Consider the following 24,145-nt stretch of genomic DNA (forward strand, 5'->3'; position numbering starts at 1 on the left):
ATGGGGGACTCACTTGCAGGGATACGTCCTGGCAAATGTTACCTACCTTGCAACAAGTGAGATAGGTGTGCGCAACCACACGTGGACCATTGTTTGCAGGCGCATCAAGGATTCATCACTGAAGAGCCTGGCATTAGCTCTCGGCACGGTGGCAAACACCACTTGCGGTCACTGACGTCAGGCCGGCGACGTCACTCCAGGCAAAAGCTTGGTCCCCTGCATCCCTACAGTCCAGTCGCGTCAAAGCGGAGCAGCACTGTGCATGGTGGAAGCTGTGAGCCGGTTTCGGGCTCCGGCACATTCAGTGCAGAATGATTGGTGATAAAGATATGCCATCACATAGCGCAGTGACAAAACAACAGGAAGCATGTAGGAAGACAATGCATTTGAATAATCTGTACTGGCAAACATTTTATACGAAAGAAAACGATTTTAATTTATTACACGCGGCAATTATGTACAACCACCATAATTGATGTCTCTGGTCAACAAAGTACCCTTCTTTGACCCAAGTTCCAGGCTTTCTCAAAATAAATGAAAAAGAAAAAAAAAGGAAACAGGAGGCGTAAAGATATCCAAGATTATCATGAATCATTCATCATGTCTACACTTTGTGTGTGATCTGCCTTGACAGTCTCCCTGAACTTGCTACGGAAGGTAGTAGTAAATCAATCCTCTCGAAAACACGAAACTTTCTGAACAAAACATAAGTTAGAAGAATGGAACACTCAAATCCGATCAATGAAGCCAGTTGGGTTATGCAGCGGAACAAACAACGGTGGAGCACAAAATGTCCTCCACACAACAACAGCAGCAGCGCCGGCAGCAGCAGCAGAGGCAACAATATCTTTTCCTATTCATAGTGGTATTATGTTACATCCGCAACGAAGGCCTGCAAGTTTCACCGCACTTTCTCCGTGATGAAACTGGTTCTTTGCACAATCGCGCCTGTCGAACCCAGGTGCACGCTCTATATACGTCACGCCCACTTCCACTGAAATGATAGTCAAGCAGTAGTCAACGGCTGATGGTAAGCATTTTGCAGTTTGTCTTCCCCTTTAAGCACTCTGCGGTGAGCAACAGGTCATCAACTTCTCTTGCTGCTGTGTTCCGGTTTGAGGCACGGTTGTCGTTACTTTCGACATACATCATTAGACTGTGCTTGTGCTCTTGAATATGGTGCTCAAGTGTGACACACGGTGGTAACATCCACAACAGTCCCTGCTACATTCACAGCAGTAGTGGGTAGTCTTACGCTTGTAGCCGCCATCTGATCTATCCTGTTGGATTTCTATCCACGGGATGAAAGCCGTCATCTTCCGCATCCCTATGTCGGACTGGCATCGGTGCATGGGACCAGAGAATGTGGCATTCCCATTGGTGTCAAAGGCAGCAGCAGGTAAAGAGATGTGGCAGAAGACCGGGGTGAAAACCAGTCTGGAAAGCTGTGGCCGGGCTTGGTCTTGACGATGGTGCCGGTAACAAAGTTTTCAACCACCGTACAGACGATGGAGCCATTAGGCACCATTACTCTCCTCTGGAGTGTTCTCAAGAATGCCGCAGTGAGACGGCAGCTCATCAGTCATCCCATTCTTCATCTGATTCCGAGTCATCACTGGAGTCACTGTCGTCAGCTGCAAATTAAAAAAAAAAAAGAGATATGCTTCGTAAGTTAAAATAACATCGGGTGTGTAATGTGGCTGTATATTTATATAGAAACAAAAGTTGCTGCTAAACTTAGGCCCAGATCCCTTTTACAATGGAAGGCGTATTTTGTATGCGCACAGTCCAAACAGTGCTCAAGTGGAACACAGGTTCACACAGAAAAGGAGAAAAGGAGATAACAAATGCAAAGTAGCGAGTCACAATTGCAGCACCAAGAACTCTAACAAAAGTGCAGACATTTTTTTTTTTACAGAATTGCATTAGAATTAGAAGTTCCAAAGCATGGCCTCATAGTCTCAAAAACTTTCCAAATACAGTGGAGCTTGAATATATCAAGTATATTTCGGGCTACATCAAACATAAGAGTTTAGAAACTACTCTGAACAGCAAGCCACACCCACGCAACTGGTGCTGCTTTTAATGACACTCTTTGATCTCCTTCTAGGCAGAGACAGGTCACCTGAGTGACCTTGGGGCGACCTTTCGTCCCAATTTTCTGCGCCACACTGCTCTCAAAGATTGAAGTCGACCTATAGGGGCAGCCCTTAATGGGTGTGGTGCACTGCCAAAGACATTGCAGAAACAAACTATCGCAAGTTTAACAGGAGACTATTTTATTTGCAGTACACTGATAACAGGAGTGGAGATTCTAATATAGGCAGTGGCTAGTTCCAAAGCATGCTATGCTGCAATTTTTTTTAGCAGTGGGTTGGTATACTACAAAAGCCCTACTGGCTGGTGTGCATTGAGCAGGAATGTGCGCGTAGGTAAGTGACCTAGCACACAACTGCCTTCGGTGATTTTCCCATTGTCACGGGGGCTCAAATTTCAAGACTGTTGGTGCAAAGGTGGCTTGCGACTTCTCTTGCTGCACTCAAAGGCATAACAATCATTATCCGTGCATTCATTTCAATGCAATACTGCGTAGATGGTTCCAGGTAACAACACCAGCTGTTTTGTGATCGGCCGTGGCTACCTCCAATGTGGTTTTGTTATGCCCCCTGTACGAAGCGTACTAGGCCTATGCACACCCCAGAAAGTGGCATGAAATTGTCCGCCCTTGCCGGTGTCAGTGGGCTGCACATTTTTGCACTCTGGTTCCCTGCTGTGCAGCAGGCAAGCATCATGTTAGTGTTCCTTTTCTTCATTCTGACACACCTAACATTATAAATGGCAGAATGAAAGTGGTTCCAGGAATTTGAATACCTCACTAAAAACGACAGCGCCTCTGAGTGCGCTTATTGAACTACCATAAATGAAACATCTGATATATCGTACGGCGCTGCATCCAAGCAAGTGGTGCATCTCCTAACGGCGCTCACGTGATCAGTTTTCACGCACGGAGCAGTGTCAGGAACAGCCATGCTGGCCGTGCAAAGGCACTGTAGAAATGCACGTGAGAAACATGACACACGTTTGGTGGTAGCCCCCGGTCTGGTGGCACCATTTTACATGACACTGCTGCTTTGCGGGGAAGTCGGCATTCACTGCCACATGATGAAGCAAACCTGGCTGAAACAGTTTTACATTGAAAACATAGGAAATCTGCTGGGGATTTTATAAAAATTCGTTAATTTGAAAAATTTGCCAATGTGGTGTTCATAGTAACGAGATTTCACTGTACTTCGTTACATCGGGGATTTCGTTAAATTGAAGTTCGTTACATTGAGGTTGTACTGTATATCAAAGTGCTTCGCTATACCCATCTAATTTGATATATATACTGAATTGACTGTAAACACTGCTGTGAACACATATGAGATTAGACCTGGCAATATACAGTGAAATCTCGTTACTACAAACACCACATTAACAAATTTTTAAAAAATCTCCAGCAAATTTCTCATGTTTTCAATGTAAAACTTGATCAGAATTACGAACTTCAAAATAACGTATATTTCTGAATAATGTACATATCTTATTTTTCCTTCTATAATCTAGGAACATCAACATAACTAATTCGTCTAAAATTGACAGCGCCATGGCTCGGCTGTACCTATCATCATCAGCATATCTGGTGCCAGCTCCTAGCGCCCCCACAAAGCTGTGATTTATTACGCAGTAGCGAGCAGACCTAGCCGCCTGCCTTTTTTCCTGTGTTGGGTGCCATTCGACGGTCGGCTGTTCGTGCCAATCTCGCGTGCGGGACGCTACTTTTTTGTTTTTGGATTATCTTATTGTCAAGTCTGTGCGAAACCTGGCGGTGATTTCAGCCAGCGAAATGCCGAGAAGGTAGGAACGCAGCTTTCACTGAAAAAATTCGACGCAGGAAAAAAAGCGAATCGGCCTCTGCAGACAGCTAGAGCATTGCCCCATCGACCGCTGCGATCATTTTGAAAGACCGTGATAAGATTTTCAAGCTTCAGGGAGCACTGAAGATGAGGTCGAACTCTGATGTTCTTTTGTACATGGACAAAATGCATACTTTCATCGCTCGGTGCAATCACGCATCCAATGGGATGCTGCGCAAAGTGGAAGGCATATGTGCTGTAGTGGTGTAATGTAGTGCGCGGTCGTGTTTGCTGCACGCGACAGAAGAAAATAATTGATTTCTTCAAATAAACCAGCCCTGGAGTTAGTGCAACATTTTCATTTGATGTTTTGCCTGTCTACACACGTGCCTACTGCCAAGGTACATCATTTTCATAAATAGGTTTGACCACTGGCTTATAATCGCAGATTTTTCATTACAACGATATTTAAAAATACAGTCAAACCCGAATATAACGAACTCGGATAGAGCGAATTATGTTTTATATCGAACACTCGAATTTCCGCTAGCATTATGCATATAAAATGTATTTTTTATAACGAACTACACATCGGATATAGCGAACTCAGCGCGCGCGATCGGTCGCCAAACGCCCGCCAACGGGCGGGCCTTTGTGCCGGCTCCGAGTTCTCTCCGGGCAGCCCACACTGCCGGGCCGCAATACTTCTAGCGCATGCCGTTGTCAGATGGGAGGGGGATTGGCGACGGCTCCGTTCCCCAAGGTCTCACACAGCGCATACGTCGTCACGCGCCCGCTAGGGTGCTTCTGCTGCTTCTGCGCCGATGCCACGCTTCCGTAAAACGCAGGAGGGGCTCTCTACAGCAGCTTCCACGAGGGACCCTCCTGTACGCATGCGCGGCCGTCGCCCGGAGTAGCGTGAGTAGCCTTTAAAATCCGCGCCATCAGCCAGCCTCTCTTTGCAGCGCTCCTATTCGGCAGCTGCCTACCATGTGATCAAAGACGTTCGAGCAGCTCCAGACCTATTGCGCTTCGAGAAAGAAGCAACACCGGCCAGAACTGGTTTCAAGTTTGGGCGAAGGGAAGGCAGCCTCCGAACAACGAACGCGTCAATGGCGAACTTTCCCGCATCCTCGGAGCTTTCTTTGTTCGCGTTTGCAAGTCGTGCTGCTGCTATCCTCACGATTCCGGACGTGCCTACGTTGCTGCTGGCTTGCATTCCGGCGCTACATCCTGCAAGATGACGACGAAGCAGCGGCGTGCCGCACCGCTTTCCGACAAGCTGGAGATAATTCGCCGCGTTGGCCGCGGCGAAAAAAAGTCTGACGTTGCCGCGCATTTCAAGATTCCGCGGAGCACGTTAAGCACCATTTTGAAAAACCAGTCTGCCATCAGAGGCAATGCACAGGAACGACCAAATGGTGACGGCTTTCGCCACCGCAAGCCGGCTTACGACCAAGTAGAGAAAGCGCTGTACCAATGGTTCTTGGACGTTCGCGCGCGAAATCTGCCGGTCTCTGGCCCCATGCTACAACAGAAGGCAAAAGATTTTGCCTTCGTCCTGGACGTCGAGGGGTTTACAGCGGGCAGTGGTTGGCTCCAACGATTTAAAGACCGCTACTCCATCACCGGGAAGGTGGTTGCAGGTGAAAGCCAAGCAGTGGACGCTGAGAGTGCTGAAAAGTGGGTGCAAGACGTGTGGCGTGCTGTCACGGAGAGATAGGAACCGTGCAATATTTTTAACACCGACGAGACTGCCTTGTTTTGGCAACTGCTGCCAAGCAGAACCTTGGCGCTAAAGAATGAGAAGTGCCATGGCGGCAAATTGAATAAGGCCCGAGTCACCGTTCTTCTCACGACAAACATGGACGGTTCATCAAAGCTGCGGCCGCTTGTCATAGGCAAGTTCAAGTCTCCTATGTGCCTGCGAGGATGCACTTCACTCCCAGTCACATACAACTCAAATTCTAAGGCCTGGATGACCAGAACATTGTTCGAAGCGTGGCTGCGTGGCTGGGACGAGGAACTTGCAACGAGCGGGCGAAAGATTTGCCTCCTCCTCGATAACTGTTCTGCGCACCACTGCGGCGTCACGCTCAAGAACATCGAGCTTTGTTTCCTGCCACCGAACGCAACAGCGGTTTTGCAGCCCCTCGATCAGGGGATCATCCGCGCTTTCAAGCTGGGCTACAGGAAACGCGTCGTTGAGCGGCTGTTGGTGAAATTGCGGGTTAACGACGAGCTCAAGATTAATTTGCTGGCCGCAATAGAAATGATTAACCGTGCCTGGCAAGACGTGACGCAATCCACAATACGCAACTGCTTCCACCATGCTGGACTATGTCGAGAGGATGCAGAAGCTGCTAGTGAAGCGCGCACTGTGCAAGATGACAGCGATGTTGCCACGCTGTGGGAAGAACTCGCTGATGTTATGGACGCTGTGCCCGAACAAGTTGCCCTGGAGGATTTTCTCACTGTTGACGACAACGTAGCCGTGACAGCGAGCCCGTTGGACTCGGAAATTGTTGCCGACAAGCTGGCATCTGGTGCGAACGAGGAGACCGAGGAGCCGCCGCCGGAGGACGATCGCCCTCGCCCGACGTTGCACGAAGCCCTCGCTGCTACCGATCTGCTGCGCCGATACTGCTCCGGAATACAGGGAAGTGGACTGGAGTTTGTGGAAATGATGTCGCGTGTGGAAAGTGCGATTCTCGCTGATGGAGTTAAATGCAGTGTTCAGGCGAAGATCACTGCCTACTGCAAATAAGTGAGCATTTATCTGCAATAAATTTCTTTTGTAGATTCATGGTGAGCGGCACGGTTTTTCTTTAGTTAGTGCGTTTTCGCTGCGCTGTCTGGACATCGTGTATAACGAATTTGGTACTGAAGTTCGTTATAAACGGGTTTGGTTATAGCGAAATACTTTATATAGCAAACAAATCGCATTGAATTACGCAGTTCGTTATAACCGGGTTTGACTGTAACGAATGATTTTGTGCGGTCCCGCGGGATTCATTATATCGAGATTTGGCTATATTCGCCCCATTTCACTAGAAGGAAGTTTCCATTTCAGTGACAGTTCTCACGGGCACTATGAATTCTGTCGTAGCAGAACTCTACTGTACGCTGGAGGGCAGCAAGTGACTGCGAAAAATGGGTCATAGAGTTAGTTACAGAAAAGCTAATCTATTCCAATTTTTATGCCTGAAAGTATCCATACATAGCCAGACGGCTGCAGTTATAATGAACAACGATGGTGCTACTGTCAAAATATATGTTAAAGCAATAGTACTATGTCTTGGATGCCACGAAGAGCCGTGACTGCACGACTCGGTTAGAGCAAATGCGGAGGTGTCGTAAACTCAGCCATGATCGGTCTCGAGGGAAAGGGCGCGCACTCTTTCTTACGGCCTTCTCAATCGCCGCGCGAACAATGGGAACTTTTCTCTTTGAGTTACGCTCTCCGTCACCGCAAGGGGCGCGACCTGCTCACTGTTCGCTCCGCGTCTGCTTCAGCGGCGGCGTTTGGTTTTTGCCTGGTTTCGCGTTGTCGCTCGCAAGTTTCGTGGTGAGTGCAGCCCCGAAATTAAAGAGCACAGAAGGTATATGCTGCAGCGGCATGTCGTCAACATACCACACGTGAACGGATATAAAAAACACTGTCGTTCAGCAAACGTTCGACAAGCATGGCATACATTGCGGCACGGTAGCTACTTTTGTTCATTTTATTCCGAATTTTTCCCAAGCCTGTACACGAATGGGAACAAAAAGAAAACTGAATGAGCAGTGATCACATCGAAGCTTCTTCAAGGCTAACATGACAGCAACTCGTCTGCAACTGCAAAACCGTCTTTCAGCGCTAGATGCGAAACCATTCATGTAGCACCGAAGATGAAAATAATTTCATAAAAAATGTAATGTAAATTGCAAAATGCTTGCATGATATAAAGTATTAGTATAACAGTCAAAGTAAACGTTGTAGGGTTGAGTTTTAGGTGTTATTACAATTCATATACTTGGCAATGTGTGGTATTATAAACAATATTTTAATTTTGCAAATAAACTTTGTTTTAATGAAATTTTTACATGATATTATGCTTATTATGAAAACAAAAAATGGTTGATATTCATGACACCACTTGTGCTCGAAGTGGTAAAAAAAGGCCAATACAGTCGCCGACCGTTTTTTCGGACTTGAAGGGACCCGAAAAATGGTCCGAATAATCGAACAGTCCGAAAAATCCGTGAAGCACAAAAAATCACTTTATTTAGAGGAAATCGGCTTAAAAAAGTCGCCGATTTTACCTTGCGGCAAATTTCTTTTGCCGACACTGGAAGGTTTTTCGCTAAAGCAGCTTTAAGCCAGAGTAGCAAGGCCTTCTCCAATTCGGGGTGGTCGCCTTTCCTGTCGTCCTTCTGGCTGCTGCTGTGGGACGCCTCAAAGGCGGAAAAAATCTTCTCCTTATTTTTCACGTAATCCGAAATAGTTTGCTTCGACAGTGCGAACTCCTTGGCCACGTCAGCTTGCGTTCGCCCACTCAGCACTAGCTTTATGATCGCTGCCTTTTTCTCAAGGGTCATGGTAGAATAGCTCCCACGCTTCTTTGACGGACCCGGCAGCACCGGCGGGGCCATGTCCACAGCCCGAGTGCGCACCACACCGCTCGTCAAACACGCAAAAATGAGGCACTTTTCGTTCAGAGCGGTGGAACCGCCGGACGCAATCACAAAACGGCCAAAGGATTGATGGCGCACCACTCGGTTGACGCGGTCGGAGAAACTCGTGTGACAACACGGCGGACGTATGAGACAAAGCACGAAGAGATAGCTGCCCGCGTCAGCGTTGGCGACAAAAGCAGGTTGACGGCGATGACAATCCGACTGCCACCTCGAAGTGGCAGAGATTGCAGGGGCCTCTCCTGGCAAAAATGGGGCACCGAAACCATGTCAAGCCAATCCAACTGCAGAGCCAATCCACCTCAATCCAAGATGGCGCCTGTTGCGCCGGCGAAAAGCTGATAAGATGGCAGATTTCGGCCTGCAGGGGACTGAAATTAGTCCGAAAAATCGAACTTTCGGACTTTTAAAGTCCGAAATATCCATCGCGAATATGTATGCGCTTCTATGGGGTGACTGACGGTGCCTCACTGAAGTCCGAAATATCCTACAAGTCCGAATTATTGGAGTCCGAATTACCCGTCGGCTACTGTAAATGATGAAGGTGATACTCGATGCAGTGACTTACAAATGAGTTCACCTGCTATATCGAAAGCATGCAAGAAACTTCTAAAGCGTTAAAGAAGGACACTCTCACTGAAGGCTCATTTCAAGCCTTATATAGCGACCCATTGAGGCTCTCTTCGGGAAAGTAAGGTTAATGTGCGGCACATGACTACATTGTCAAGACGGACGTTTCATCTGAGAGCAAAATCAAGGCACTGAAGGAAGTGATGGCATCTCCTACCATCCCATTTCCCACTGTCAAATATTCCGGGTCACCTTACGTCGCTGGATATATCGTTTAGTTAACTTCGGGTGTGACGCTTGCGCTATTCTTCTTGAAACTAGCGAAAGAAGCAGCCCAGCCCCATGTAGTACTCCTTCTACGAGGACAATGTTCTAGTGAACTGCATTATCTGAAACCAGAGCTTGTTGCCCTATTGGACAAACTGTTTTTTTTTTTTTCGAAAAAGCTGCCGTGCACCTACTACACACAAATGTTCTCGAAGTACTTAAGACCCTGATTCAGTCAGCATTTCAGAACTCAACACTGAGTTGCCAGAAAGGAATTGACAACAGTATGTTATTAGGTCCGTTTCTTTGATATTTGAAAAATTTCTAAGAATTCTTCTTCTCAATTAATTATACCAGGAAAGTGACAGAGAGGACCGAAAGGCCAACTCCTTCGTGCACAAGCCGTGCAGGAAGATTTTGAGCCTGAATTTTCTAGAAGCAGGTCGCATTTCGATGAATTTATGAATATATAGTGCAATGTGTAACTTTGAAGGAAAACGTTTTTATTGTTTGCTGCTCTTTTTGATTCTTCTTAACTGTTTATGCCCATTTCCTTGATTAAAAGTGGTCGCGAGACTACATACACATCTTCGGTTTTTCAACCGACTGATATGTTTTGAACGAAGCTAGAACAGCCTAGTCCACTAGAAAAGCGAAATTTTTACTATATAGTAAATTTTTGTTGTTTACTCTGAATCTGAGACGCGCCATGCATTTTTGCCGGTGCCTCTTCTGATCTAAATGAAAACGGTAACGGTTGACAGAATCTTCACCCAACAGTTCACCATGCACTCACATCAGGTTGTGCTACACCTGCTTAAAATATTCAAAGGCAGATTGCATAGCCTGGTAAATTTATTTTTGTACAAACCTTAGAGGTAAGAAATGTCGAAGTGTACCCGAAGTTTCATTCGACCGTGCACGGCCGCACTGACGAAGGCGCGCGCGCGTGAGCGGATTGTTGACTGTATTTTATTCCTTGTACACGATAAATGTTCGATGTTGATTACGGACTTTGTATAAACCATAAGGGGCGAAATGTCAGGACCTGCCGGTTGCAACTGACGCGGGCGAAGCTAAAAGCGAACGCGCGTTTCCCTTGCGCGTGAACGGCTGTAGCGCAGGAGCAGCAGTGGGGCGGTGGCGACCCCACCGAGGCGCGGCGGGCGGTGGAAACAGACCCCATTGGAGAGGCCGTAAGAGAAGAGAAGCGCTCTCTCCCTCGAGACTGGCCGTGACTCAGCCAAGCTAAAACTTTGCACTTTCCACAGGTGTGGAAACAAGAGTTTCCCAGCTTCATGACACATGACCACCCCTCCTGTTCCTTCGCTCTTCGCCAACACTATCGATCTCCAGGAAAGAAACTGCCGGCCCAAAAAGCAATCGCCAACAGAGCACTGGAACTGCAGAAGGCAGGCCCACCACGCATTAATGGGTGCATCAGTACGATTGCTTGCTGGCCCAGCCAGCTCCCCAATCAGCATTCAGCATGGTACGCTGTTACCGCGAGCAGGCTGTGAGCATAGTTGATGCGTTGCTCCTTTGTACGGCCATTACTTTCCGAGTGCGACGCTCCAAGATAGCTTCATCGAAAGATTCCGAGAGTTGCAAAACCACCTAGAGTGAAGGCGGACTGTGCACCACATTCAACTTCGGCAAAAGAAAGGATGTCAACATTGCAAAGAAGAAAACTTTTCCAAGTAAACTGCTCAGGAAGTGAAGAACTGGGACTTGGCGAACAGACACGGCCTGTAAATGTCGATCATTTCAACAACGGCCAAAGACGAGGAAAAGACTACGTGCGAGTACAAATGTAACCAGACGTCAAGAAAGCAGGATGCTGAAGACGCGTTGCAAAGTGGCTCGTTGACGCCCAGCCCCGAAACAGTTTCATCAGTGGACTGCTGATGTTTTAGGGCAAGAGACTTTGGTTCTTCGCTGAACTGTCCCGATTTCAGCTCGCACAATGAACGGCTTCATCGTTATAAAGCTTGCCACAAAATATGGTTTAAAACCGTTGGAAATGAAACAACCTCTACAGGTAACAGGAATGTCGAAACACTGTTCTCCGACAGCACTCTAACGACAGCGAGCTACGCTCAATGGGATGTATGCAATGCTGGCCAAACTGCAATCCTCTACTGTATGCTGATGTCAAAGACCCATGCCTTTAAGGGGGGACACCCCTCTTAAAACTTTTTTCCTTATTTATGGGTGGATCTGACTGAAACTTGCACCATTAATGTACTTTTGCATGCTGATTTCAAATATCTGATTAGTTTTCTTGTAGATGAAATAGCTTTCAAAATATTACCTAATTCATGTTCTTCGTTTGGAGGTGAGTTAATTACTAAACACTTTATGGCATGATGAGAATAGCCCTACCAGAGTGATCTAGAAGGATCATAGAGTGCCGCTAGTCATGAATTAACGTGGTAGAAGAATTTGAACCAAAGTTACAATAAGTCAAACTTTTATGAATAAAAGCCCAGGTTGGCACCTAAGATTGATAATTAATTCTGTAAATGTTGCCGCATAATAACTGTACATATTTTTGTCCTACAACACTGTCGAAGGTTTTCTGTTTCTAACAAGACAAGAATGAGAGCTATAGCACAAATAGACTAAGAGATATCTCTCCTCCAAAATTGCAGCACCCTCAAAATTGCAGTTTTGAGAAAACGAGGAAAAACACTTCACAGCATGTAGGTGTAAATTATGTAAATGATTGATATGTCAACAAGATCAGAAACAGGTGGAAAGTGATCTGAAGCGAAAATTAATGGCCTATGCCAATTTGAGCCAAAGTTACGCAATAGGAAACGTTTGAAAGGAAAATTCCATTTGGGTACCGAAGACAACATAACCTTCTCAGCAAATTTTCTTTTGTGGTCACTGCATTTACCTTGGTTTCATGAGACTCGCAGGATTCCCTTTCTAGAAAAAAAATTTTCAAAGCAATGGCAAGAACAGGACCAGACATATTGATCTTTAAATAATGCAACACTACCAAAATTGGGGGATTGTCGGAAGCACTCAAGCCTCACGGCATTTAATCAGGAAGGGCAACCCCAAAGACCTCATGCTATTAAAATGCACCAGGAGCATAGTCGGGGTGCATGCTGTCGCGGTGTTTTCTTTTTTCTGTTTTAGCAACGCCAAGCGAAGCCGCCCGCTTCTTTGCAGAACGTGCGCTACGGCGCAAGTCCTTTTCTTCAGCTCTCCTGGACCCAGTTGCTGTTACATTTGTACTGCATTCTTGCAGAATTGCTGCTGCTGTATGCTTGCAGCCGGCATTGAAGCGCAGCACAGCTTCTGCTGTGGCTGCTTCCACAGCAAACAGTGATGAGTGCCGCTCTTTGTGGATCAAGGTCCAGATGACCGAGTGGAAGCTTTCGTTCGAGTTCTGGGTCTTCCCCTGAATGCACCTCTGCAGCAGGCTCTTCTCTGATAAACGACTATAAACAGGCAAAAGAGCATCAGCCACATCTCTTGGCAGACTGTAATTGTGCTTTGGAGCAGGCTCCTCTTTTGCCTTTGCAGCGTTGTGGCGGCACCATGACTTATCACCGGTAGGACACAAACTGTGTTTGGGGCAGTCATCAGTAGATGTGATGTGGTAATATGTCGCCATCACAGCTCGCTGCATGGCATCCACATCACCTACATTTGATCGAAGCGCTCGGCCATAATATATTGCCAGCTTGTCAACTAGATCAGCTGTCAGCCTTCCTCTGCCGCCAAGACTTTGCTTCCCTGCACCCTTGTGTCTCTGCAAGAGGTTGCGCAAAGCTGCTCCCATACGCTTGTGCACGTGATTTATGCAGTCCTCTTTGACTATTTCAATGTAGCCATAGATTGCAGCATCTTTAAGAGCACTGAACGTGCGACTGTCCCCATCGCATAGCATGGTTGTGTAGCGCATGTTGTGGCGCTGCAGAGATCTTTCAAACAGAATTTTGCCAGCCTCTACCTCCATTTGACCAGCCTTGGAGTTGGTGTTTTTTTGGCACTGGTGGCGTGATTTCCAAAGTTCGTAGCCGTCAGTGTTTGGCTTAGGACCAATTTCGCAGCCCAGACAAAAGTTTGACAACACCACATAATCAAGCACGTAACCAGTGAAGAGTTCCACCACGGCACCGACGCCTATATGTGATGAGTGTCCGCGCGTCATCCATGTGCCGTCGTAGCACACGGCAATGTTCCCCCTATGCCCAAAACACAAGTCATCGTAGACCTTCGCCACTGCCTGCGCGGCTTGTGCCATAGCGGTCGTGGCGGCTCGGGTAGCAGCGGGTTGCAGTGTGTTCTTCAGATGCCGTTGAAACGTTTTGTTGTGCATCCCACGCCGCGACAACCCCATCGCCGAAAAGATATCGTTCATTGCTGTCTGGCCGTTACCGGTCGACAGCATTGCTCGACTAGCCAGAATATTCAGCTCAAAAGGATTGCACCTTTTCTCGCCGTCAATCCTCCGCGAGTTCCACTCGGCCGCAATCTCACCGCAGTTGTCGCACAGCACGATCAGTTTTACGGCGAGGCCATAGCTCCGGTCGCTGGTAATTAAACGCACGCATCCACGACACGTTTTGCACCGCACGGCATCCAGAAGGATATTCACAATGCTGAGGTCAATTACCGCATAGGAGGCCGTTCCGTCCGCATCTGACTCTGCGGACGCACCACTTGCATCGGCGAACAGCGCGGTCTTTCGTGCCGTCGCCGGCGTCGATACCAGTCTATCAAGCGTAGCCTGCTCACGGGCACTCACTTGAGTTATGTCACTGTTAGTGACAGGCGCGGTATCAATACGTACACGACTGCAGTCGGCACGAAGAACGGCGCCGTTGTCCAGCGGAATCGGAGAAGCGTCGCCGCCCGCAACGTGATCGTCACACAATCCCGCAGCACTGGCACTTGCTTCTTGCACAGTATGCAACGAAGTCGCATTCTTAACGCGTTTCTTTGGTTGCTTTCGCCCGTACTTGTGCAAAGAGCGGTACTTCTTCGCGCCTGGCATGACTCTCGCGTTGCACTAGCGTGGTCGGCAGAAAGACAAAATGGCGTCACTGGGAGTCCGCATTTCAGGGCTAGCTTGCCGGAACCAACCAAACGACGCCATTTTGATCACGTGCCTTAACCGGCCAATAGTAGCGCGCGCTGCATGCTATCTTTTTGTTTGTTTTTTATGGAGAAGGCGGAGCGCACAGGGTTGCTTTCCGAAAGAAAAAATAAGCCGAAAGCGCGCACTTTCGAACGAGACCAAAATCGCCGCGGTGGAGCGCGTAGTTCTCATGCGCCGGGCGATCGAAATTGGGTGTCGTTTGTCCACAATTTAAAGGGCAGTGGGTGTGGTACTGCATTTTTTAATCGCTATAACTTCATAAATACGCGGGGTATAAGGATGAAAATTTGCGTGCAGATGCGGAATGGTGCGAGGAATACGAAAATGAAAAAATTGAAAATCCGATTTTCAGGCCGATTTTCGGTGCCAAAGAGCCGTGTCCCCCCTTAAAGGAGAAACTTGTGGCAGTGGAGAGCCCCCGTAAGCTTTGCGTTACTGCCCGTTGTGGACAAACATCTGCCATCTTCAACTGACAAGTTTTGCAAGCCACAGCATGCAATCCAGCGGATGCTGATAAAAATCAATCGAGCAGATTCTGGTGTCCCGCTCTGGAGCCTTTTGTTCACTGTTGTCAAGATGCGCAAGGCTGCCTGGACAGTAAAGCACGCGATGCAATTTCCATTCCAAAGTATAAAACTCAAGTGCACTTTTGACCCTTGACAGTCGCATTTGGTAGAACGCTCTTAAACAGAAATAAAGGAAGTCAAATGGTTTGCTTACGCATGCAGGCCCTTGCTCGCTCTTGTAGAGCTCTAGCCAGAGCCCCAGCCAAGCCTTCCAGCTTGTTTTCGGACGGCGAAATCCTGGCAGAATCCGGTACCTGTGCACAACATGAGCCAAAATTAAATTTGAGGAGGTCCAAGGTCGCTGGTTAAAAAAAGAAACGCCAATCTTTAACTGCGTGGCTTTTTCCCAAAAGTTTTTTTTTTTTCTCATTTCAGCGTGCAAATGTAAAAAAACCTAGCAAGGCCTGAACAACTGGAGTTAGGCCAGCCACCAGCTCTTTTTGGTTGCCGATTGCTTTCAACAATTTCTCCCTTCGAAACCAGCCGAAAGCAGCTCCCAAGTGCGCACTGCTTCGCAATGTGCAGCACTTACCGATTTGAGCGTTACGCCTTCACGAATTTGATCCAGGAGTGCCTCGCGACTTTCGGGGTTGCTATGTGTGCTGTGCGTGGACTCTGTCTCCGGGTCAACGTGCTGCAGAGAGAAAGGAGAAACAGCTTGTGTGAAGACGCCATTGCAGCGAGAAAATGCTCGTGGGAACAAGAACACTGAAACTTCCCATTATACATCTTCCATTCCAGGGCATCCCTTGAGGAAAAAATTTGTCCCTGCATCGTATCGAGTTTTCCAATGCACTGCTGCTCACCTCGTCAATACAGTCGATGACTCATTTAACTCTCCAGAGACTGCGAAAACGTCCGAAACTTCGGGCAGTCTAAAAAACTAAATTTTGTAGAAAAAATTCCTTCACATAAACTTCTGATTGCCACTATTGTGGTGAAAGGGGTCACTAGACCAGTTTGATATTTGAAGGCCTCACCACACGTTGTTTACAAAGACAATTGGTGGCAACCAGTGTGGCAACCAATGTTCGATGGCTGTACTGCTTTCAACGAATCGCAGGCAAATACGCTTGCTTAGATGAAGTCCAGAAGCAAAAGCGAACCTGACGCTGCGAGTTTGCTGAACTGTAGTGTTTTGAGGATGTTTCACCATGAAAATTTGCCTGAATGTTTGATAAAAAATGAAACGCTAAGAAAATAACGTGAAAACTCATTATCAGCAGCGAAAATGGAACGGTGTAGAGAAATCTGCACGCTATCATAATTGCAATCTCTGTCTGTAGCCACGCAAAGGGTTCAGCAGTATCGTCATCGACACTGCTGATTGCATGTTCATGGAGGATGGCGCCAACCACAACGACGGCGCAGTAGCTCTCAAGAAGCAGCAGATTCATGGGGATTACTGGCAGTGTTTCAAGGCAGGAAGCCTCACGAAAAAATATGGCCATTCGCGCTCTACAATTTTAATGATCGTCAAAGGCTAGGGATGTCCTGCAGTTCATTCAGTCACTGATTGATTTCACTCACTTGCTCCGGTAAGTAGACAAGCCTACATGCATGAAAAAATACGGGAGTGCATGCTTTCTTTTCTTAGTTTTTCCCTTTTTTTTGCTGGTCCAGATATAATAATCGGTTATACCGATCAAATTTTCCGGTTTTCTCATTGTAAGTGGACTGCACTGTACATTAATTGCATGGGGCATGTCACGGTGCCTCGAAAAACTCCAAATAATCAAGCATGCCCGAAAAGTCAGGTCAGCAGCTTAAAAGTGATACAAATCCACGCACACAGGCGACACACTAACATGTCATCTACAGCCACGACCGAAAAATTGGACACCTGATTTTTCAGTCGTGACTGTAGATGACATGTTAGTGTGTCGCCTGTGTGGGTGGAATTGTAGCTGTTTTTTTTCGGTCATGACTGTAGATGACGTGTTAGTGCATCGCTTGTGTGGGTGGATTTGTATCAGTTCTGAGCTGCAGACCAACAATGCGATATTTTTTTCCTTCCAGCTGCAAAATCCACAGCACAGGCACAGCTGTACAAATGGTGGAGTAATGATGGTTCTAACAGACTTGCACATTGCTTGCGCACTTGTGACCTATATCAAGAACTGTGTCAACAATTTGGAGAAGCACAAGTTTCTGGCGCACCACCCAAGGCACAGATTTTGAGATGCATGTAGCTCCTGAGCACACGCACTTCTCATAAAGACAAGTGATGTCCTCTGATATTGTGATCCCAGAACAAAATCTCGCATAGGCACAGACAGGTGCTTTTATAACGCGTGAAAAAAAAAAAAAAAAACATATAATACATTATCATAGGCAGACTTGTCAGAACAGCATTCATTAAGCGAATGCAAATGATTTGTGAGATTAATGATTACACTCAAGCCTACTTGCTGGTACTGTTTGTACTTCTCCTAGAAGCCAGATGAAATGTTATAAGCTGAAACAGCTCGAGCACCTATTTCATTAAATATGCATAGTACTTGCATATATTCGGAGGGGGGGGGGGGGGGGGGGGAGGTGGTTGCACCTGACAGATATCAGTGTTACATATGAGATTCCCAAAACGAAAGCCTTTCGTCTAGCACTGCATAATTAACTGAACCTGTTCTTTATTCTGGCCCAAAAACTTAACTAAGCCTAAAGCTTGGACATCGTGAAAGGCTTTCTGCGTGCAAAAAACCGGCTGCTGGCACTATCACTCTACGCCCAGTGTTGGCAGGATTTCCCGTAAAAGGCTGTCATTAGCTAGTGTTCAGCAAACAGGGCATCTTAAAAAAGCTAGCTGGAGCACTGTTGATAAGAAACGATAACACATGTGTGGGCAAACATTTTGGGTCTGGTTGATATATGCCCTATAATCGAAAGCAACTCCTCACTGCGCAATGCATTAGGCCTAAATGCAGAGCACTCGTCATCCAGCCCGTTGTTTGTAGCGTGCAAAAGAAAGAGAGCTGACCGGCGTCAAACCCTGGGCAGGAAGATGGTTACTTGTGGACAGTGATTAATTAAAAGTCCGTGCAGCAGTTGTCAGCTATGTTACTATTAGTGCACTTGCTGCAAACGTCTGGACTAACAAACAAATGGTTCGCGACAGTCACATTTGTTTACGCAAGCTTAACTGTATGCGGCATATGAATTAACACAACAGACCAGAGTGGTTCTTTGACATTCATGCCAAGGTTCCGTCAGACCATTCAACTCGTCAAGTACCTGCAATGCATGAGTTGTGGAAACAGTTCATAAGTCAATCCTTCGGTACAGAATTGGCACAACACACAAAGGATGTGAGCCACTCACGTTGAGCGCCTTGCCCTTGCGGATCTGCTCCAGCAGCGCTCCTCGAACATCTTGGCCACCTCTGCCTGGCGCCCCAATCCCATTGGCCGCCATTGCTGGCGCAGGCGGCGGAGGGGGCGGGGCTCCCCCCATGCTCGGGGGAGGCGGTGGTGGTGGCGGAGGAGGCGGGGCTGCCTGAGGAGCGGCTGCAGAGCGGGCCCGGCCGTTGCTTAGCGGTGTCGGCGGAGCACGTGTTGGGCCAGTCCGTACAGGTGGTGGCGGTGGGACCGACCTCGGCACCGCTCCATTCGGTGGGGGCGGGGCGTGAGGGTGCGGAGGAGGCCGACTCGGTGGCCCGCCGGTGTGCTCCCGGGATGGCACCGCGGGTGGTGCTGCAGGGGCTGTGGATACGAACAACAGTGCAAAAAAAAATCAGGCGAGAAGAAACTGGTTAAAACTGGTTAACATGGCAGGACCAAAAGAGGACGTCTAAGCACACTGTTAAAAATCCATGAGATGAAACACTTGAAATATGAAAAAGAAAAAAAGGCTGGCACTTGAAGTCAGCTGAGTTCATGGCCACTTTTGTTTGGGCTACACTGTAAATGGCGACATATGAATGCTAAAATAAATGAGAGCACATCAGAGTGTGGATAGCAGTTCACTGGAAAGCAACAGAAACCTACCTTTCACATTCTTACCGAAGTGTCTCTGTAGAATAACAAGAAAAAGAAAGAACCATTCTTACTTGTATGCTAGCTGTAGTAAATGCTAGGCACTTGCTCATTCAAAGTTTTCAAGTATCAAAACAGTGCATAAGAACTCGACAAACCGGGAAGTCTGAAACTGCGTATAAATGAATAAGGCGAAGAATTGCCTATCCACAGCTCTCACTTACTAAGGTGTTTCACGCTATTTCAGTCGCATCAAGGAACTGATTCACAAGTAATTTGCATATTGATGCAAGTTGAAAAGCCTTTACCAAGCACTGTATTTACACAAATATAACGCGACTATGAATACTATATGAATGCAAAAGGGGAGCTCGAGGACTCACGAAAAAAAAGACAATACAATTACAACGCAATGACAGGAGACTCACAACAATAGTGAAGCAATGAATACGCCGATGTTATTTTGGAAGCATCACTTTAAAAATGCATGCAATAACATCAACCACATTTCCCACTACACTTTTGATTTCGGTTTCAAACATAATTCCAGATGCGCTTTGAAATTGCTTAAGTGTGAAAAAAAGAAAAGTTCTAGCTTTATTCGTGTAATTATGGTAGATTTAATCGAAATGGCTCATCCATTTTTTTTTTCCACGGCACAGAGTACTGAAAAAGGCTTTTATTCCTTTTATGCATGCTGCAGCATAAATATCCTAATGGTGTATTTTCCCCGCTTTGCGCAGCAGAGTCAACAAAATAGTAGGCTTCCTTCCTCACCAGCAGAACCTGCCTTGCCGGAGGTGCCTTTGATCATCTCGGCTCCACCGTTCTTTGCGATGAAGTCATAGATGAACTGCCGCGTTCCGGGCTCCTTGAGGTCGTTCTCTGTGACCATGGCCATCTCAAACAGCGTGCTCAGTTCCTGGCTATCCACATAGTTCTCCAACTGCAGTGGAAACCGAAAGAAGAGGGGAAACAGAAGCAGCGAGGATTGTCTCTGCACCTTGAAGCCAACAAGCAAAATGCTGATCCTGAGCAGTGCATTTTTCAACACTGTGATGATGATGTGGGCCTAGCTTGAAAACATCAAAATGAAAAGTGTAGTTTCTTTTTTTTTTTTCTAATCAATTGCAAGCATTCATTCTGGCCAACATCGCTTAAGGTGCTTCCGTGCAGTGGAAAGAGGTTTACAACAGGCCACAGTGTAGATTTTACCTTGGCCCTTAAACGTCAACAAACATGAGCGACGGGTTTCCTTGCCTTGGTTAATTATTCTCGTAGTGGGTATATAACACCATCTTAAGTGGCCCACTACAGAGCATTTACCCTGCTGCTAGTTAAGAAACTGTTGACAGAAAAAGGCTTATTCAACATGCAACTCCTCAGCACATGTTCCTTCAAAGTTCCACACACAAAACTACAGTGCAGTCCACTTATAACGATACCAGATAAAGCGATATATCCATTATAACGATCCATCTTGAGATTTATCATTTTTCTCATTGCCCCCATGTAAAAATAAACAAGATACTATAACGATCCATTATCGGCAGTACATCGGATACAACAATAGCTTTATCGCCGGCCGATAGGTGTTTACCACGAAAATTTAACTGAATATTCAATAAAAGATAAAATATTAAGAAGACAATGACGTGAAAACTCGACATTTGCAGCGAAAAGAAAATGAGCACTATCATTATCGCAATTGCAGCCGCGCAAAGGGTGCTGCTGTGGCCGTATCGCCATCACCATCACCGAATCTGCGTCCGTAGAAGATGGCGGCAACCACATTGACTAACGGCGCGATAGCTCACGAGATGAAACAACAGATTCATCGAAATTTTTGGCAGGATTTCAAGGTTGGAAGCCTCGTGAAAAAATACGGACATTCACACTCTACAATTTCAATGATTATCAAGGCTGGGGATGTCTTTCAGTTCATCCAGCCGCTAATCGGTTTCGTGCACGCAAAAGGGACTGCCGCCAGCGTACACACTACTGGAAGCGATGCTCACAGAGACTGTCAAGCTTCAGCTGCTGCTCAAGCAAGCGCGAATTTCCGACTTCTTTAAGTATGCTTAAGGTATTTTATGGCTATTGATGTATACTGTAATAAAGTGTTTAGTGCTCAGTACGATGATTAGCGTTGTTCAACCAGATTTACTCATCGCTTGTAGTAGGCAAGCCTACATGCATGGGAAAATACGTGGGTGTGCTTTTCTTTTTTTTGCCAGTCCAGATATAACGACAATCGGTTATAACGATCGGATTTTCAGGTTTTCTCTATATTGTTATAAGTGCACTGCACTGCACTGTACAAACAAACCTAGGAGAAACGATTTCAACGGCATGCACCGGTGCAATGGCATTTCCCACGCTTTGTAGTGAAGTGTGCAAACAGGATTTCACGCAAATTCTAGAAAGTGAAATTCATGCAGCGTGTCAGTCCATATAAGGTAGTATATATTGCAAAAAAGAAATTTCAGCACCTCGACGCTTTACCCGTAACTCGCATCCCTCCTCCCCAAGAAAAGGAATTCAGGCCCTTAAGCTACCAAAACAAAAGTGTCTCAAAGTGAAGATGGCCTTGTTTTATGTTTCATTTGTCTTTTTCGATAAGTACAACTGTGAAAACAGAAAATTCACCACACACACATAAAAAGAAAATACTTCATTCACACTGACTCAGATATGCTGCAAAAATTCCAAGCTGCTTTGCTGAAAATTCACACCTATCAACAGCTTTATCCATCTGGGTTAACTGCCATAAAGTTATGTCCCAAGGGGGAGGGGGGGGGATTCAGAAAGTGACCGCATGAAACTGCATCCAGCAAGCAAGTTTTGTGAGCGAAATTACATGCAGAGGTGCGATCATAAAAAACAAAATAGCAATTCTTCACGATGCTACCAACCTGTCAGTTTACAGGCATTGCTATTTTATTGAACATTTAAACTATCACAGCAAACACTGGTTAAACGTTCTCGTGCCAAAACAGATTATACACACACATTACTTCATTACACCCAAAGTAAAAGTGCTATAGCGAAAACATCAGCCAGTTAAACAATGGTGCAGCCCCTTTCTAGTTACACCCTTAACAACAACTTCTCACAAATGAACACACAGCCAAGGCACGAAATCCAACCCACACATCACACACTGCACCGAGTGTACTCACATCAAATCCTTTGTCGGGATCCCAGCCAACATGCTGTATATGCCTGGAACGAAAAAGCAACAAAAAAAAGTATAGCATAGCACAGTTGCCAAACACGAAGAAGACACAAATGGAGAGCGTCTCTTGGCACCTAGCCACATGGAGAACGTCAAACGCTCGCAGGCGCTTTTCCTCATTCAGATGAGCGAGCGTTGCGGCACATTATGGCACGATAATATGGGTCCATCTGTTGGGCAAGAAAGGATCGCTGCAGCAGCGTATATGTGCTCACTTGAAGTCGGTCGGGTTGCTGATGTCCGCCTTAGTGTACCTTCGCTGCTCCTTTGGCTTCTTGGATTTCTTGTTGCTCGTCTTTGAGGACTTCTTATTGCAATTCTGGCTCAGGAGGCCATTTGTACCTGCACAAGCACCGAAGGAAGGCATTCAGGGCACCGAAACCGGCAAGCACTCAGTGGGTTCCCAACCAGAGCGAGCGTACACACTTAATCTTGTTCCACATACATTCCGGTTATAGGTGGAACTTAGATTAAGAGTACAATAATGGGCGAGCAAGACGTCCCCGCTTTTTGCTGAAATACAATGGCTTTTCAGTAAGACTGAGAATTGTTTAGACGTGCTAGTGCTTACAAAAAAAAACATGGCGGACAGATAATTTTGGTACTTTTCAGATACTTAATGGAAAATAAAGTATCCACACATGTGCCCATGTACAGCCTCGTCCACTTCTATCTATAACACGGTCACTGCTTTCAAAGCGTCATTACGTCCGACTCGGCCAAGCAATACAGCTTAGTGGCAGGCCATGTGAAGCAACACGCCCGGGTCCTTCTGTGCTCACATCGCTTTGCATCGATATATGCCTACGTCGGGTGCAATGTTGCTTTGAAAGCAGTGACTGTGTTATAGCTAGAAGTGGACGACCCTGTAGATATCTGAACACATGGCAGCTGCACTACAGAGCAAGGACGGACTGCATATGGTACTTAGCCTGAAAATGAACTTCACCAGTTTGTTTTCTTTAGCTATAAAATGAAATAGATAATCAGAGACGTGTAAGCATGCCATATGGATACCGATGCTAATGTCAACACAGGAGAATTGACTATACAATGCATTATTTTCTAAACCGCCAACGATGTGGCAAAGACAACGCCACGAGGTCTGTGGCGTGATCCCTACTGAGTGTGCTAATGACCTAACTTGGATCCCATCAGCTGTTTGCGTAACCAGTGCATAGAAATACCTGGGCAATGCATGTGGAGGTTCATTTATGTCGTGAGGACTGAAACATGCTCCAATACTGCCCACAAACAAGACTAAATTCAGTCCTGCTCTGTGAAAAGCCTGCCTGGATAATTTAACTGACTTGGGTATGCAATAAGAGAGCTGTAGCTTCTGCCAGAAAAAGAATACCTAAGGAACGTTTGCTCAGCTGTATGTACATCCGAGTACTACAACCCCATCTGTGTTGGCCACTTTCTGCACCATCCTACTATTGCTTTCGAACTTCCCTTGACATTTGTTATACAACATCCCTTCCAGGCAATGCGTCCCCACTCGTGCAAGTGACCTCGCCCCTAAAAAATCTTTGTATGCAAAAAAAAGAAAGTGGCCACAAATGCACAAGAAGTAAGAAAATGTTATCCTACTATTGCTTTCGAACTTCCCTTGACATTTGTTATACAACATCCCTTCCAGGCAATGCGTCCCCACTCGTGCAAGTGACCTCGCCCCTAAAAAATCTTTGTATGCAAAAAAAAGAAAGTGGCCACAAATGCACAAGAAGTAAGAAAATGTTGAAATGTGAAAATCCTACACTCAAGCACCTCAAGGCAGGCATCCAAAATGAGCGCCTATAAATACTTTTTAAGGCGGATACCTCAGCACACAA

General features: G+C 46.4%; 1 protein-coding gene across 2 annotated transcripts in view; it reads right to left on the bottom strand.

Moving 5' to 3' along the window:
* Positions 1–410: 410 nt before the first annotated feature.
* The window catches only part of LOC146179339 (actin nucleation-promoting factor WAS-like), a 31,016-nt gene continuing 7,281 nt past the window's right edge, over positions 411–24,145 (bottom strand). For both annotated transcript variants that reach the window (XM_084578977.1, XM_084578978.1), the window contains exons 6-12: positions 22,526–22,652; positions 22,255–22,297; positions 19,850–20,018; positions 18,420–18,799; positions 15,634–15,735; positions 15,256–15,355; positions 411–1,634 (exon numbers count right to left, since the gene is read on the bottom strand). In XM_084578977.1, coding sequence (XP_084435103.1) covers positions 1,579–1,634; positions 15,256–15,355; positions 15,634–15,735; positions 18,420–18,799; positions 19,850–20,018; positions 22,255–22,297; positions 22,526–22,652 — 977 coding nt within the window. In that variant the 3' untranslated portion in view covers positions 411–1,578. The remainder of the gene's footprint in view (positions 1,635–15,255; positions 15,356–15,633; positions 15,736–18,419; positions 18,800–19,849; positions 20,019–22,254; positions 22,298–22,525; positions 22,653–24,145) is intronic.

This window comes from Amblyomma maculatum, chromosome 9 (assembly GCF_055883805.1).
Source record: "Amblyomma maculatum isolate TAMU_Amacu chromosome 9, ASM5588380v1, whole genome shotgun sequence".
Lineage (NCBI taxonomy): Eukaryota > Metazoa > Arthropoda > Arachnida > Ixodida > Ixodidae > Amblyomma > Amblyomma maculatum.